This window comes from Camelus dromedarius, chromosome 18, assembly GCF_036321535.1.
Source record: "Camelus dromedarius isolate mCamDro1 chromosome 18, mCamDro1.pat, whole genome shotgun sequence".
Classification (NCBI taxonomy): Eukaryota; Metazoa; Chordata; class Mammalia; order Artiodactyla; family Camelidae; genus Camelus; species Camelus dromedarius.
The window spans coordinates 43,724,911-43,741,227 of NC_087453.1; the positions used below are offsets into that span (position 1 = coordinate 43,724,911).

The 16,317-nt window shown below is 44.3% G+C and overlaps 1 protein-coding gene across 4 annotated transcripts in view; it reads right to left on the minus strand.

Moving 5' to 3' along the window:
* DZANK1 (double zinc ribbon and ankyrin repeat domains 1) overlaps window positions 1–16,272 on the minus strand; it is a 69,645-nt gene extending 53,373 nt beyond the window's left edge. For 2 of the 4 annotated variants that reach the window (XM_031434299.2, XM_031434297.2), the window contains exons 1-6: window positions 16,043–16,272; window positions 14,166–14,345; window positions 10,734–10,887; window positions 4,723–4,837; window positions 3,272–3,368; window positions 2,180–2,298 (exon numbers count right to left, since the gene is read on the minus strand). In XM_031434299.2, the coding sequence (XP_031290159.2) occupies window positions 2,180–2,298; window positions 3,272–3,368; window positions 4,723–4,837; window positions 10,734–10,887; window positions 14,166–14,274 (594 nt within the window). In that variant the 5' untranslated portion in view covers window positions 14,275–14,345; window positions 16,043–16,272. The remainder of the gene's footprint in view (window positions 1–2,179; window positions 2,299–3,271; window positions 3,369–4,722; window positions 4,838–10,733; window positions 10,888–14,165; window positions 14,346–16,042) is intronic. The other 2 variants (XM_031434298.2, XM_031434300.2) reach the window with 2 other exon arrangements.
* Window positions 16,273–16,317: the final 45 nt, after the last annotated feature.

Here is a 16,317-nt window from a genome sequence, read left to right on the forward strand (position 1 = left end):
ACACAAGAAGCAGTTGTGGCTGGATAGAAAGTGTGACTCCAGGAACTGTCTACTTGGGGCTCAGAACTGGAGGAAGAGAACAAGGGCCCTTCGATGCCAAAAGTCTGAATGGGATTCTATAAACACTGGAAGACCCAAGTGCTATCATAGTTGTAGCAGACACCTGGCGTAAGGGCATCTTTCTTGTGTCATACAGTAAGAATGGATTGATGTGGCTTTCACTGAGGTCGTAAGTCACCTCCATCTTGTCAGATCCAATGGGCTAGTCCCCAATTTTGTCCAGTTTGAATTCTCAGCCACGTGTGCATAGATACCCACTGCCTTCTCCTTGAAACCCTGTCTTCTCTTGGCTTTGATGGCACCACTTTTTTTTTTTTTAGCTTTCTTCTTACTTCTTAAGTTCTTCCTCCTCTGCTCAACCTCTAAGTCAAGAATTTTGTCTTGTGCCTCCTTTTCTTCATTTTCTGTACACACTTGGAAAGCCATATTTAGATCCAAGCTTTAAATACCATCTATATATTAAATATTTCTAAATATGTATCTCCAGCCCTGACCTCTCCCCTGAGTTGGAACTTGCATGTCCAGTCGTCTGCACCTCTACCTGGATGTCTAATGAGGCCCTGAGCTCCTGCTCCGCCCTGGTTTTCCTCACCCCAATAAATGGTACCATCATCTCCAGATGCTCAGGCCAGAACCCTGAGAGTCATCCTTGGCCCCTTCCTTTCCTACATCCCATCCATCTGCACCCTCAGCCAAATCTGTCAGCCCTACCTCCAAAACATATCTGGATTCCCACCGCCTCCTATCCTCACCACGTCTACAACCTTGATACAAGCTACCCTCATCTCTCACCTGGAGCAAAAGCCTCATCAGTGATACTCCTCTTATTCCTCTACAGCCGAATCTCTGTACTGTGGCCAAAGACAAAACTTTCAAGCGTAAATAAGATCACGCCTTACCCTCCACATGGGCTTCCTTTACAATCAGAAGAAAACTCACCTCCTTACACTGAGACTCACCCCAGTGTCTGTGATTCCCAACCACACCTGCCAGTTAGCATCATTTATTCGGTGAATTAAAAGATAAAATACCGGGGGAAAGGGGGTGGGAAGGGATACATTTGTGAGTTTGAGATTTGCAAAGGTTAACCAGTATATATAAAAATAGATGAAAAACCAAATTTCTTCTGTATAGCACAGGGAACTATATTCAATATCCTGTAAAAACCTTTAATGAAAAAGAATATGAAAACGAATGTATGTATACATATATGCAGGACTGGGACACTGTGCTGTACACCAGAAACTGACACACTGTAACTGACTATACTTTGATTTAATTAATCAATTAATTAAAATACAAGCATGCCCAAACCTGACACCAGACCACCTCAATCAGAATTTCTGAGGCTGGGTTCACAGTGTTGGCTGGAAGGCTGTCGGGTGGTTCTCGTGTGCGGTCACGCTGGAGAACCCCAGCTCTCGGAGCCCCGGCCCCGGCTGCCTCGCCCACCTCACCTCCCACCTCGCTCACCAGGCTCCATCACACCAGCCTCTGTGCGACCCCTCGCTTCACTGTACTTGCTGTTACTGCTGCCGAGACCGCGGGGGGGGGGGCTCCTGTTCACCTTGAAGGTTCTGTTAGAACATCACCTCTTCGAGGGAGCCCTCTTTTACCCCCTGAATCAGAATCCTGTCCTTCTGTGGTCATTCTCTGTCCCAGGGGTTCTCAAACGTGAGTGCACATCAGAAGCGGGGCTAATTAAAACAGATTACGGGGCCCACCCCAGAGTCCCCGATTCGGGAGGCCGGGGGTGGGGTCTGAGGATCTGCACTTCTAATGAGCCCCTTCGTGGTGCTGAGGCTAGCGGTCCGGGGGCCCGGCTTTGAGAATCACCGTTCTCTCCCATTACCCAGTTCTATCACGTTCAGAATTCATTGCTACTGTTAATTTTTTATTTGATTATTCACATGTTTACTATCTGCCTGCCCCCACCCCCAATAAATTTTAGCTCCATCAGTACAGGACCCTTTCTTGTCCAAGCAGGTAATTCCAGCTCTGCAACAGTGCTGGCGTGTGGTGAAAAGGCAGGGGACAGTGCCCTGAAGTAAGCATTTCATGGGAAGCATTACCAACACAGCAGGTGTTCAGTGCCCTAAAGATTTTCCTTAGAAGTTACCTGGGCCTGGTGGGTGGGTGGTCTAGAGGCTGATTCTTCGCGGAAGGCTGGGGTTTCCCGTGGGCTCTCTGAGAAGCGAAGATCTCTCAAAGTTTTGGGGTCAGATCTTTCACCCACGTCTAAAATTACATCAAAAACATTGTTCCGTGAATATCCGTAATTATATGCGTCTTCATGCAAATATGTCTTCATAGCTGGAAACCTTTTAATAAGGGACCACTGTCGTCACATGCTTTCCCTAAAGTAGTAATTATCTAAAGAAGCTCCCACTCAGCTGAATTAACATTGAGATAGAAAAGAATTTTCCCACACTGAGAAAATTAAAAAACTGCTCTGCAACAGTCCACAACATCCCAAACCAGGCTGGGGAGACAGATAAATCCCGCTGCAAGGTTAGCGGGAAACGTGCGTTCTCCCACGGTCACCCTGCAGCTGTAACACCTCAGAACAGCCCCCACTCTGAGTGACTGCTGTTTTTTACTTGCCAAGAAACCTTGTTCTCTAAAATCAGATTATCAGAAACTTTGCTGTCTGAAATCACGTCAGAATGAAGCTTCTAACTCTTGCCTAGAGGACCCGAGTCGCCCTGACATGGAAAAGAGCTTCAACTTCCAATGGTGGTGCAGAGCTTCCGAGAACGGGGTCTGAGCACAGCGCTCCACACCCATCTCTGTCATTTCCAAGGTAACAGAGCCCAGGTCCCCTTCACAGTCCACACCTCATGGTGACCACGTCCCATCGAGCCCTGCTTCGCTTGAGCCTGTCAAAACTCTGCTTTCATTTCAGTTTCACCTAAACACCACCTTTCCCCAAACCCTGTGTGTAACTGTTTTCTGTGCCTCTGTTTAATGAGATGCCCCCTGGCTCCTGTGCTGTGCGGTCTCCTGCACTGCAGTGAGTCGATAACTCTGACTTGGCTAGATGCTTGAATATCCCCCACGGTCTTCAGCTGTTATCTAGGACAGCACTGAAACGCCAATTACAGCTTACTTTCCAGTTCCAGTGTTTCTAACCCAACCCTTCCGCAGGTAAAAAGTGACCTGGTTGGGGGCTTAGAATATGAAACCTTATCTCAGCCCAGTCGTGTCGTACCTGGAAACTTTCTAAGGTTAACATTCCAATCCAGTTTGTTTTCGGCATTCTTATATTTCTTCCTCAGTTTTGGTTCAACAAATCCATTCTTCAGTTCCTGCGAATGAAGAGGTTACACATCCACCACTTGATTCTGTCCATGTAGATACGAAACATAAAAGTTACTTGGTAGAGACAGTGACGTAGCCTGTGCTTCCGACTTCAAAGTGTTTACAGTCGTTTTCACAAAGTGACCTCTGTTCTCACCTTTCTCTGGAAGCACACAGCTTTGAACCTGGGCCGCCTGGTTGGCAGCATGTGTGCCTGGGAGGCCCCACCAGGTCAAGTGGCCAAGGCCAGAGGCAGGAGCAGCCCATGCAGGCAGGATGTGGCGATCATGGGAGTCAGTCACGGCGGGGGCCACCCAACCCAGGGGGCAAAGACAGGGCAGGGTCAGGCCAAGATGGGACCCGTGTCCACTACCTGCCCACCCATGGTCCTGAAACATAAACTCTGGACTTTCTTCTCCTTGGACTCAGGCCCTTATGCTTGATTCAAGCCTGAGCACCTGCTGATGCATGCGGGCTCAGCCCCTGCTGGCTGTCCCTGCCCTGATCACACGTGGCCCACACGACTCCTGCACCCACTGCTTTGCTCCCACAGCCTCCTCTCTGGCCTCCAGTCCACCACTGGGCTGAAGGGACTCCCCCCAAAATTTCCTGTCACCCCCTACAAGACCTCCAGACTGAGACATTTTGGTTGGCTGACTTACCATGGGCTGGCCTGCCCTCTGGCCCTGAGACCTGTCTCACTGATGCCCAGAACCCAAGGACTAGAGTTTCTAGCGTCCTTTCTAGATAGGTCTAGTTCATTCTCCAAAGAGGTGAGGCTCTGCAGCTATTTGGGGATGAAGGCTATGCCACTGAGGGCTTCCACTGGTCTGATGTTTCTATTCAACAAACATACACCCACCGCCCTCTGCTACCTGCCCCCGTGCAAGACACTGAGTGAGCCAGACACACTCTCTGCCACCTTGGAGCTTACACATGGAGAAAGCATTCACATAACCAAAGCCTTTTGTAAGAGGAGAAGGCCTGGGCCCGGGGGAGCAGTGAGAGCACACACTGCGCACAGAATACAAACAGGGGAGTCACAAAGCAGGAGGGGATGCCTGAGGCCAGAACTGACCACTTGGGATGCCAGGCTCTTTGGTGGCCGAGGGGAGTCACTGAGGACACAGGAGTGTGGACACGGATGCTTGCTGGGAACGTCTAATGGGCAGGGCGAGGGGGCACTGACCAAAGCGTGGGAATCAGCGAAGAGACTTGGCAGTGGTTGATACTGACTGAAACTACAAGGACCCGACTATGCACAGAACGATTATGGTGTAAACGAAGGGGAAGATGTGACCACTGAGAAGAGGGACCAAGAATGTGGCGACGATCCGGGTGAGTTACAGTCTCATTACTCGCCTGCTTCGAAGCCTCTTTGAGAGCATTTTCAACGCTGTCTTCTGAAGCGACTGCGTCTGGTGGTACATAGTCCACTTGAAAGACCTTTGTGACCACAGCGCTCTGTCTGCAGTCTCTGAAAATCGTTCAAAACAGAAAAAGTCTGTATGAGACACAAGGATTCAAAGAAAAGGTGCCTAGCAATTAAGACAACTCTGCTAAAAGTCTCTTAGTCTGACTGCTAAACCTACTGTGTTTTAAGTCGGAGAAACCAAAACACAACTTCCGCAGCCCCTCCTGGCCTTATTCTCATTCCGGCTTTCTACTGCTACGACACCGACACTCCAAAGCGTGCTGTCTCTCTAAACCCAAGTCTGTGGCTCTGCCATCTGTGCTCCCGTCGGCCCCTCGCGTGTTTGCAGTCAGATGTCGGCTGAGGCTGGAGTCAACTAAGAGATCAGCTGAGCCGATGGCCTAAGTGGTTTCTTTCCACCTGTGCCGAGCCTGCGCTGGGGTAACATGAATAGCTGCAGGCATCTCTCAGTCTGTCTCTCAGTCTGTCTGTCTGTCTCCCTCTCCACGTGGTGAACTTGGGCTTCCTCCCAGTATGGACGTCGCGGGGAGGGCAGACTTCCTACACAGCGGCTGGCTTCCCACAGTGTGTACGTTCCAAGAGACCAGAGCAGAAGCTGCCACACTTCTTGTGACCTCGACTTAGCACCGACTTCCCCAGAGTTTGACTAGTGAACACGCAGGTGTCCACTGAACACGCTATTTCTTAAATACTGCCGCTCACTGATAGATGGTGGCCATTTACATCAGTTGTGTATTTCTCAGAATGTTTTTTTCTCCTGGACGTCACAAATATCTCCATCCAGGCATCATTCAGATCCTGACTGGTGGCCATGCCTCCAGAATGTGCGTGTCCAGGCCCCGTTATGCCGGGCAGAAGCCTCCTTCCCACCCACTTGCTCTATCCCGTTTAAGGTCCAGGCTGTCTCCCCACCATAGCTGGCCCTTTCCTTGGGGACTCAACAAGGGTTGTCACCCATGGACTTTGTCCCCGCCCCCAGAGGAGCCCAGATGCTAGCTCAGACTGCCTGTGGGGTGGAAGGATTTTCCGACTGCAATCCAAAAAAGGCTGGGGTTTGGGGTTGGAACTAGATTCTACTCAAAGCCCAAACCTCATTGGAACACACACACATTTTTGCTAGGACTGGAATCAGAGGCCATAAACATGCATCTTTAGGAATACCAATATAAGGCATACTGGACATAAAAAATTTCTTACAGCTCTATCCTTACAAAGATTACTGTGCTGTCAATAATACGCCACAAGTACTTGAAGGCGAGGGAGTGGAGAAGCTGGATCTGCAAGAATTCTGCACCTTGTCCGGGCCAGGTTTTCTCAGCCAGCTGGAGACTATTGACATCTAAGGCTAGATAATCCCTGCTGTGGGCTGTCCTGCGCCTTGTAGGCTGTTTGGCAGCATCTTTGGCTGGCACCCACCAAATGCCACTAGCACAATCTCGTTTTCAGGGTGACAACCAAAAGTGTTTCCAGACATTACTCAGTGTCCCTTTTGGGGCAAAATTACGCTCAATTGAGAACCTCTGGTTTAGGAACATGAAAGGGTTGCGTGGAAGGTACTTATGACCCGAGCATACACTTTTTAAACGCAACAGAGGCCTTTTGAGTTCGGTCATACACAGCAATCTGTTAGCCCTTCGCTAAGAATTTGAAAAAGAGCAAGCAACAACAATGGCAGCTACCACGTGTGCGATGCCAAGCGTATGACGTCTCACCTTCACGACGGCTGTCAAGCACGTTCCACTAACCTCATTTAACAAATGAAAAAACTGAGAATCCAAAGGCCACACAACTCATTCAAGGTCACCCAGAGGGGAAGCAACAGAACTGGGACTAAATCTACATCTGCAGGTCAGTGACTTCTGTCCTCTCAACCCCACTCCAAGCCACCGGTCTCCGAGCCGCGCTGCCTGTGCAGACGGCATCTGGATCTGCCCTCCACACGAACACGGGGGTCTAGGGCACATTATACACACTGATGGGCTACAGGTGGGTGCCCGAGAGAAGCCCTGGAAACCTGGCCGTAAGTGTACTTTATTCATCGTTGCTGTGAAAGCGGGAAGCCCTTCTTGGTTCTACTGAAGAAAAATGATTGTTCTCAGGGGACTCTGACTCCCCCAGCCACCCACCTTCAGTTGAAGCCAGCTTTTACCTCAGGCCAGTTTGACTCATCTTGTCACCATGTAAGGACACTGACAAAGAAGGGAGAACAAGGCAAGTTCACTGCCAAAACACTACAGGATGGTGATACTGGAGACAGGTAGTCCTTGACCACAAGGGATGACTTTAAAGAATCAAGGCAATTGGAGGGGAGGGTATGGCTCAAGTGGTAGAGTACATGTCTAGCATGCACAAGGTCCTGGGTTCGATCCCCAGAATCTCCTCTAAAAAGAAATAAATAAATGAACCTAATTACCTCCCCCCCAAAACAAAACAATTAAAAAAGAATCAAGGCAGATGTCAGAAAGTCTGCAGACCCTGGACTAGACCATCAAAACTCAGCAGCAGCCTCCCTTTGCTGAGGTGTTCCCGAGTCCCCAGCCCCTCCTGTCCACCTGTGTGCTTTACAGACATTCCCTGATGTGAAAGTCACAGACGTGCACATTGGCACATGAAAGCACATATATGACAACGCTCATTTCCTTTCATTCAAGAATATCACACTTTAATAAAAATATATTTCCAAAATGTTGTGGTCAAGTTTCTCTAAATGGAAACTTTTTTTTCCCCATTCATTTATGTCAACTGCCTTATCCTCGGCTGGATATTGGAATCACCTGGAGGCTTTAAACATACTGATCCCTGGGACCCACGCCATGAGATGGTTATTTAGTTGGTCTGGGGTGTGGCTCGGGCACAGGGAGTGTGCACAGCTCCCTGGGTGATTCCAACGTGCATCTGCGGTAGCCTGTTACAAGAGCGGTCCCAGACGCGTCAGGTCTCCCTGCATCCACGCCCCTGTGCCCGTGTGGAACCCCCTCCTACGCTGACCTTGGGTGTTGCCATATGGCTTGCTTCAGCCAATTAAACAAATGCAACAAGCAGAGACTAGAAAAGCATCTGAGTGTCAGGGTTTGACCTTAGTGCTTTTGGAACTGACAAACCATGTAAAAAAAAACCAATAAACAAAAAAACTCAGGCTAGCCTGCTGAAGCTAACAGGCTCAGCCAACAGCCGGCACCGACCACCAGGAACATGAGTCAGGGTTTCTTAGACATTCCAGCTCAAGGGGAGCCAAAAAATGACCGCAGCCACCCCCAAACCTGACCTCAGGCAAGACCAGCAGCAGAACTACCCCCGTGAAAGCACATCAAAATGCTGCTCCTCAGAACGATGAGTAAATAAAATGACTGTCCTTTTAAGATGCTAAGTTTCCGAGTAGTTTGTTATGAAGCAACAGCTCACTGATTCAGCAGCCAAGGCTGAGAAGCACTGATGACATGATAACTTTGGAGATTCATTTATTATGTTTATTTATGACAAAAGTCATGTCCACTGTTAAATTTTGGAAGTTACGAGAATTATCAAGAAGGGGAAAGAAAAGCATCATATCACCAGAGGCCATGGTGCTCAAGTTTGGAATTTTGTTGTTGTTGCTGTTTGCTTGTTTGTTTTGTTTACAAATGACTTAGCCATCAGAAGCAAACTAAATGGGGAATCTACAAAAGAGAAAGCACACTGAAGGATGTCAGGGCCTTTTCCACACTGAGCTGGGACCGAAAGGGACTGGGGCTGCCCCTCAACCTGATCCTGGCCAAAGACATTCAGAGCGTCCCCGGCAGCCTGGCTCCGGGGAGAGGGAGACTGCTGGCTCTGTGCCTGAGGTCGCCTTGCCCACTACTCGCTCCTGGCCAGTGTCAGCCCCACCTTGTTGGCTCTGGTCATCGCCCTTCCCTAGTCCTGTCTCTGCATTTTTACAGTGTCAAATAGTGTAGAGTCATCTTAGATGCTAATTTTTTTCACTTTCTAGATTACATTTTCCTATACATTCAAAGCTTCATGAACATAGTTTTTCTTCTTAATATGTTAATGACCTTTAATTTTTTTGTTTGATGGTGGGGAGGGAGGTAATTAGGTTTATTTATTTAAATAGAGGTACTAAGGGTGGAACCAAGGACCTTGTGCATGCTCAGCACGCACTCTAGCAATGAGCTATACCCTCCCCGCAATGAATTTTAATTGTTAACAGTCTTATTTAAAGTCTTTTTTCTTCTTGTAAAGAAACTAATGACCTTAAAAACCCAGAGACGGAGACTTGAATGAAGCAGTATAATTTCCCCAAAGAACTATTTTATCACAAATGGATATAAGCACTAATTCTTCTGTCTTGAAAACTCAAAAAAAAATTTGTATAGATAATTTCCCTAAGCTGAGCACATCTGAAATACTAATAGTGCTTTTCAGAGCAGACACTTAGTGGGCACAGAGCAAGATGGTGAGAGGTATAAACAATATCCTTAGTTTTACACTCCTGTGGAAGCTTTATTAACTCCTTCGAACTGCACAGTCATTAATTACCACTTCATTTTATCACCACCTGCAGCTGATAAAGGAGCCTGCCTTACAACGTTAGGCACCAGAGTATTTAGCTTGTAAATTTTTTCTTTGAGTGCACCGATTTTATTTTAAGGAAACTAGGGAGCTAGAAAAATATATCTAGAAATTTAACCATAAACACAAGGAAAAATACTTCCAGATTTCTGGAATAATTTGGTCTTCTGGATACAATGTCTTCTATTAATAGGCCTTTACTAAAAGTGAGACTAATTACTAAACTTTTCTAAGTCAAAAATAAGCGAGAATGTCTTGTTGAATATATGCTCTGGTTGCTGTATCATTGAGCTCTTGCTGTGGTTCCTAGTGGGTAGACTTGAAGCAGGCTGCTCCCACGAATGTGGCTGTAGGTCCAGGAAAGTGGTTTTCACTTGTGGAGTGAGTTCAAGAGAGCTCATAGGTGAGCAGAGCTCACCTGGATGGGGTCAGGGCCAAGTCGATACGTGCCAATATTAGTTTCTTAATTTTTAATAATTGAAATGAATTGTTTCGATAGAAATGGTTTGGAAAATGGGAAAAAGCCAGAGATTCCAATATTTAATGTGTAAGTGGGTTATTTTGTTTTGTTTTATTTTATTCTTTAAAAATTTTTTTAAATATTTGGCATTTAAACCTATGGTGTAGAATTCGTAGCTCCTTCGAAAAGCCATGCGGTAGTTTGGCCAGCAGGGGGCGCCCGGAGAGTCTTTTGTAAATTACCTGGGCGGGCCAGGTGTTGGTATGGGGCTTAAAGGTGTTTCAGAAATGTGGCCAAACCTCTCTTGCTGCACAAAATAATTTCTCTATCACAGATACAGACTTGCAAAGCATTTTGAGTTGTTTTTTTTTTTTAAATCTACAACACAGGGTGAAGGTACCAAATTAAGTGGTGTTTTTATATCTGAAAATGGAAAAAAGTTACTGACTAGGAAAGACAGGACAAAGAAAAGAATGAAGTAGTTAATGTCCAACACACTGGATTGACCGCAGCTTTGAAGTCCAATAAAGTCAATGGAAAATCAGATAGGGAACCGTGGTGGTTACAGGCCACATCTTGGGGGATAAAAGACCATAAACTAAAAACAGTATTTTCTTCAGAGTCAGATTAATCTCTTCAGAGGCCCCAAACCCTGAAAAGGCTCTTCCTTCCCAAAATCCCAGTGTGGGATTCAAACTAAAAACAGTATTAACGTACATAGCACTTCACTGAGCTGTACCCTCTTCATTTGTACGCTTTACAGAATAACTCAATAGCAGACAAACAAAACACAAAACTTACAGATACATGCTTAAATTAAGATAACCTTTTCTTTAGTGCCCTTTTAATGCAGCACCGATTCTCACTGAAATAAATAAAATTAAAACATAATAAATCTAAATGATTTTAATCACTGTGCTCTGAACTTACTTAGAGACTGCAATAGCTTTGACTTGTATTTTCCCATCAGGCAGAGTAATAGGCTTTGTATACTTAAATGTATTATTTTCACCATAACCAATTTTCTTTAGGAATTCAGGTTTGCTGCCATCCAGGGTATAGTATATGTTGACATCTGGGGTGTCTGAAAAACCCAAAACAGGATAACTGAATTAGCACCAAAGTAGCAAGTCCCTGAATAATGCCTGTGGGTCAGTTATTGAATGGGAGTTTTTACACACGGTAGAAATGAATAACAATGACAATAATTGAGTTCTTTCTCTGTGCCAGGCACTGTGCCTTTCATGAATTAGCTCATTTTACCTGTACAACCCTATGAGATAGGTCCTATTTTATACCCACTTCATTGATGAGGAAACTGAGTCCCAGAGAAGTTAAGACACTTGTTAAGTAACAGCAGAGCTGTGGTCTGACTTATGGGAATTTGGAGCCATAGCCTGTAAACTTGAACCACTATGCTATTTCACTCCTCCAACAGAGCGTTGATACAAATCAAGCAGAGGTGAATTTCGAAACTACAATGTCGAGTCAGAAAGCAGAAGCTAACTTTTCATTTTTTGAGCACTATGTAAGAAATGTTCTTGTCATATTTTATTTGGATGTGGTAAATGATTCCTGCACTTGGAAAATCTGTAAAGGGAATAAGCTTCAAGTGAGCCAAGATTCAAAAGGTCAAAAAAGGATATAACAGTTAAAATTCTCCCTCCCACCCCTGACGTCAGCTGCCCAAAGGCTACCAATAATATCGACCATCCTTCCAAAAGCATTTTATATCCATATTTACGTCATCCATACACGCATGTATGTACACATTCCTATTTCCCCCTCCCTCTATACAGATGGTGGTACACCACACCCTGCTCTGCATATTTCTCTCTTCATTTAGCAATCTGTCTTGGATATTGTCCTAGATTGGTACATTAAAAGCATCCCCATTCTTTGTTATGGCTGCATCATACTCTTTCTTTAGAGAGATGAATTACTGGCAAATAGCCACTGCCTACAGATGAACACCTAAACTGTTCTCTTTGCCTTTGCCTTTGTCTTCTTTTTTTTTTTTTTCCTTTGCTATTAGGCATTGTAATGAATAAACCTGTAAAGAGTTATTTCTATAAGTATATCGGAAAAATATGTAGAACCAGTACTGTTGAGTCAAAAACTATGTGCATTTGTAATTTTGGTTAATGTTGCCAAACTTCCCTCCATGGACGTTGAAACAATTCACATTGCTACCAGCAATGCTTGGAAGTGCCTGTTCACCCACAGACTCACCCACATGTGTGATCATTTTTTCTTTTATTTTTTTCCAGTATTTCTTTCACATTTTCCTAGGTTTAAAAAAAGTATTGTGTAGTTTTAATTCACATTTCTTTCTTCTTGTTGTTTGCTTTTCTCTTTTAATTGAAGTATAGTTGACTTACAATATTGTGGTAGTTTCTGGTGTACAGCATAGTGATTCAGTTACACATATATATACTTTTTCCATATTCTTTATCATTATAGGCTATTACAAGATATTGAATCTAGTTCCCTGTGCTGTACAGTAGGACCTTGTTGTTGTTTATCTATTTCATATATAGTAGTTTATATCTGCAAATCCCAGACTCCTAATTTATCCCTCCCTTCCTCTTTCCCCTTTGGTAACCATACACTTATTTTCTACGTCTGTGAGTTTGTTTCTGTTTTCTAAATAAGTTCACTTGTACCAGTTTTTTAGATTCTACATATAAGTGATGTTATATGATATTTGTCTTTGTCTGTCTGACTTCCTTCACTTAGTGTGATAATCTCTAGGTCCGTCTTTGTTGCTGCAAACAGCATTATTTTATTCTTTTTTATGGCTGAGTATTATTCCATCGTGCATATATACCACATCTTCTTTATCCAATCATCTATCGATGGACATTTAGGTTGCTTCTGTGTCTTGGCTATTGTAAACAGGGCTGCTATGAACATTGGGGTGCCCATATCTTTTCAAATTAGCTTCCTCCTGACATGCCCAGCAGTAGGATTGCTGGATCATAAAGTCTATTTTTAGCTTTTTAAGAAATCTCCATACTTTTTCCACAGTGGTTGCACCAAATTACATTCCCACCAACAGTGTAGGAGAGTTCCCTTTTCCCCACACCTTTTAACCCACATTTCTTACATTTTGAGTACAAATCACTCATTCATCCAACAAATATTTACCAAATACCTTATTATGTGCCAGACACTCTTCTAGACACTGAGGATACACCAGTGACCAAAGTCTCTGTTCTCATAGAGCTTCCATATTAGGAAAAACACAACAGTAAACAAATAATTATATACAATCTATTGAGTGGTGATTAATTGCAACGGAGGAAATAAAACAGGAGTTAAGGTCTGCTTAGCAAGCAGACGAAAGGTGAACAGAAGCATCTTCTCATACATTTCTGAGACATTCATATTTCCTTTCCTATAAAATGTCCTTTCACACCCTCTGTCCATTTTTCTATTGGGTTATTATTATTTTGTCATTGAATTATAGAACTTACTATTTATTAGACATTTTAAATAGTAGAGAATTTGGATATCCTGTCATTCTCAGGGTTATGAGCACATATATTAAAATTTGTATTTTGGTCTGAGGATTTTTTTTAATAATATTAGCTTTGAAGATAAATGGAGGCACAGTGTAATGTAATATATTCTTAGTTGGAACTCTCAGTCTAGGAAGCACATGTGTCCTACCATAAATACAGAGAAATAGTTTTTGTTCATATCAGTTATTAAAATACATAACAGGAGGCTGGAAGTCTGTTTTAAACAAGTATTTGCTCATATATTCTATCTGTAAAAACTTTTTCTTCACCTTATGTTAACTATATATACACATACATGTCTGTGTGTGTGTGTGTGTGTGTGTGTGTGTGTGTGTGTGTGTGTACTCCTGGCATTAGTAAGAAATATATTCCCTGCTTTATTTCTGCAAAAATAACTAAGATTTATTTTGCTTATCACATATCAATTCATGTAATCCTCACAATGGCTCTAAATGGAAGACAATGTTATCACTATCTTACAGTGAGGAAGCTGAGACTCAGAAAGACTGAGGGATGTACTGAAGGTCACGAGAAGCTGTCAAAGCCAGGATTCACTCTCCAGCCTGTGTGACTGGAAAGCCTGTGTTGGTAAGTCAAACTTACTATCCTGGAAAAATAATGCAAATTCTGGGAAAGTCTGGGGAAGCTCCGGGAATGGAAGGTTGGTCAGAGAACTGTTTTAATCTATATAAATACCACCCAAAAGCTATCATTGTTTCAAACTTCCCAAGATCCTGATTATAGAAAGCCTGCAAAGGGGAAAATCAACAACCAGATGAACATAAAGGGGACAGCAGTGTTGTTTTAAACGATTTCAAGTACATTTGATTCTTACCTGATTTCATTTCCAAAAGTGTATTGTTATCAATTTCATGGTTGGCTTTTCCGGGCTGAGGCACCCGCAGAGGGATGATTTGAGGGACACACACTGAACCAGCAGTCATTTTTCTTCCTTACTTTAAACAAAAGTGGATGAAAATAAATTCCAACGGGCACCTATATTTGAACACAAAAACTGAAGAGAAGCACTTCATTCAAATACAGGAACACTAGTAACTACTAAATAGAATACTGTTAATATATCATTTACAAACTTTTTTCTTTTTTTTTTTTTGGTTAGTTTTTGTTTTTTGTTTTATAGTTTTTTTGGTAGGGGGAGGTAATTAGGTTTATTTGTTTATTTATTCTTGAAGGAGGTACTGGGGATTGAACCCAGGACCTCATGCCTGCTAACCATGTGCTCTACCACTTGAGCTTTACCCTCCCCCTACAAACGTTATTTTTAATTGAAATAACTATTGTTTCAGTTGCGTTTTTAAAATTTATTTATTACTATTTTTTTTAATGGCAGTGCTAGGGATTGAACCCAGGACCTCGTGCATGCTAAGCATGCACTCTGACACTGAGCTATTACCCCCCTCCTCTTTCAGCTGTATTTTTGCTATTGAGGTCTTGTGTGGGATTTTGATTATCTAAATATTTACCTCACTTCTGGGGGAAAAGCATGAATGTATGGGATGGGGGAATATAATTATTTTAAGTGAGCAAATTAAATGAATGCTTCAGAGCAGAGACCATCACTGATGATCTGACCTGAGCAACCCCTGCCTCATTACCACCCTTTCCCGCCTCCTAATAGCGCGCCACCTCTCTTGGCTTCGGGGCAAGTCAGCACACAAGAGGAACAAAAGTAACTCTGCATGTAGCATGAAATGTTAATTTAGAGCCAACCCCTCTGGGACAGCTCCAGGTTGAAAGCCCCACAGTGGTCATCAATTGGCTCTTGCATTTGAAAGCTGCAGAGAAACTTTAGATGGACAGCAGAGTATCATGCCTCAACGAAAAGAAAGCTGGCATGGATATAAACAGTGAGCAGCAAACACAAGTCTCCCCTCCATCTACTGCATTTATAAGTAATTAAGTATGAGTATAGAGGCCTTACTGATCTTTTTTCCCTCGCAGGGGAGTGGGTGCGGGTCATAATTTTTAATCCATAAAGGATTCAAAGGAAAAAAAAAAACCTGTGCACCTTAATACAGCAACCATCTACATCTCAATGACCTTTTCAAATTTCAATGATAATGGATGCATAGACTGTACTCAATGAAAACCTATATTAAAACTCAATTTTTACAGTGTACTTCTTGCCTCCTCGGCTATGACTTACAATTTGCCAAGTATTTATATAATTTTATTTATCAATTTGTGATTGGGCATTTAGGCTATTACTAGTTTCCTTTTAGTTTCGGTTGTTGCTATTCTAAATAACGGCTATGAACATCTTTGTGATTGCATTTTGTCACACACTGTGTTCCCAAACGCAGGATAACCAAATGTTTAAAGAGTGCTCTTAATGCCTGGTTGGACAGCTCCAGGTCGGAGGCCAAGAATTTAAACTGCAGATACGGAGAGTAGAACAATATCGCCACCGAAGGGTGGCTGGGCTCTGGAGCTTACCCATCCTCACATTTTCATTTAAGTGAGAGGCAGTTAAAATAAAAATACTTGAAAATTGGTTCAAAATAAAACCTTTGAGAAGGGAATAATTCGCGCGACCACTAGAAGCTGCCCTTAGAAGGCTGACAGTGGGCAGGCCAGTGGGCCCCAAGCGCAGAGGATCAAGAAGCAGACCGATCCGCTAGGCCCAAATGGCAGTGTGGCGTCAACAGCATCCCCCACCCCGCAATCCCTCCATCCAGACTACCCCCTCACCGCCCGGATCCGGAACCCCGTCTGGTGCCCGTCCCCGCCCTTCAGATGCAGCCAAGGACGGCCCGCTTCTTCTCAGCTGATGTGAGGGATGTCCTCCCCCTCCTCCTCCTCCGGTCACCGAGACCCGACTGGGACCCTCGAGGTACCGCCGCCGCCGCCAGCCAGGGAGCCCACCGCTCTCCGCCCTTGGCCTTCTCCTTCACTGCAGTCCGGGTTACCACCGACGCTGCGAGCCGCGCCCCGCCCCCTGAGAGCGGGGCAGGTGATTGGCGGGG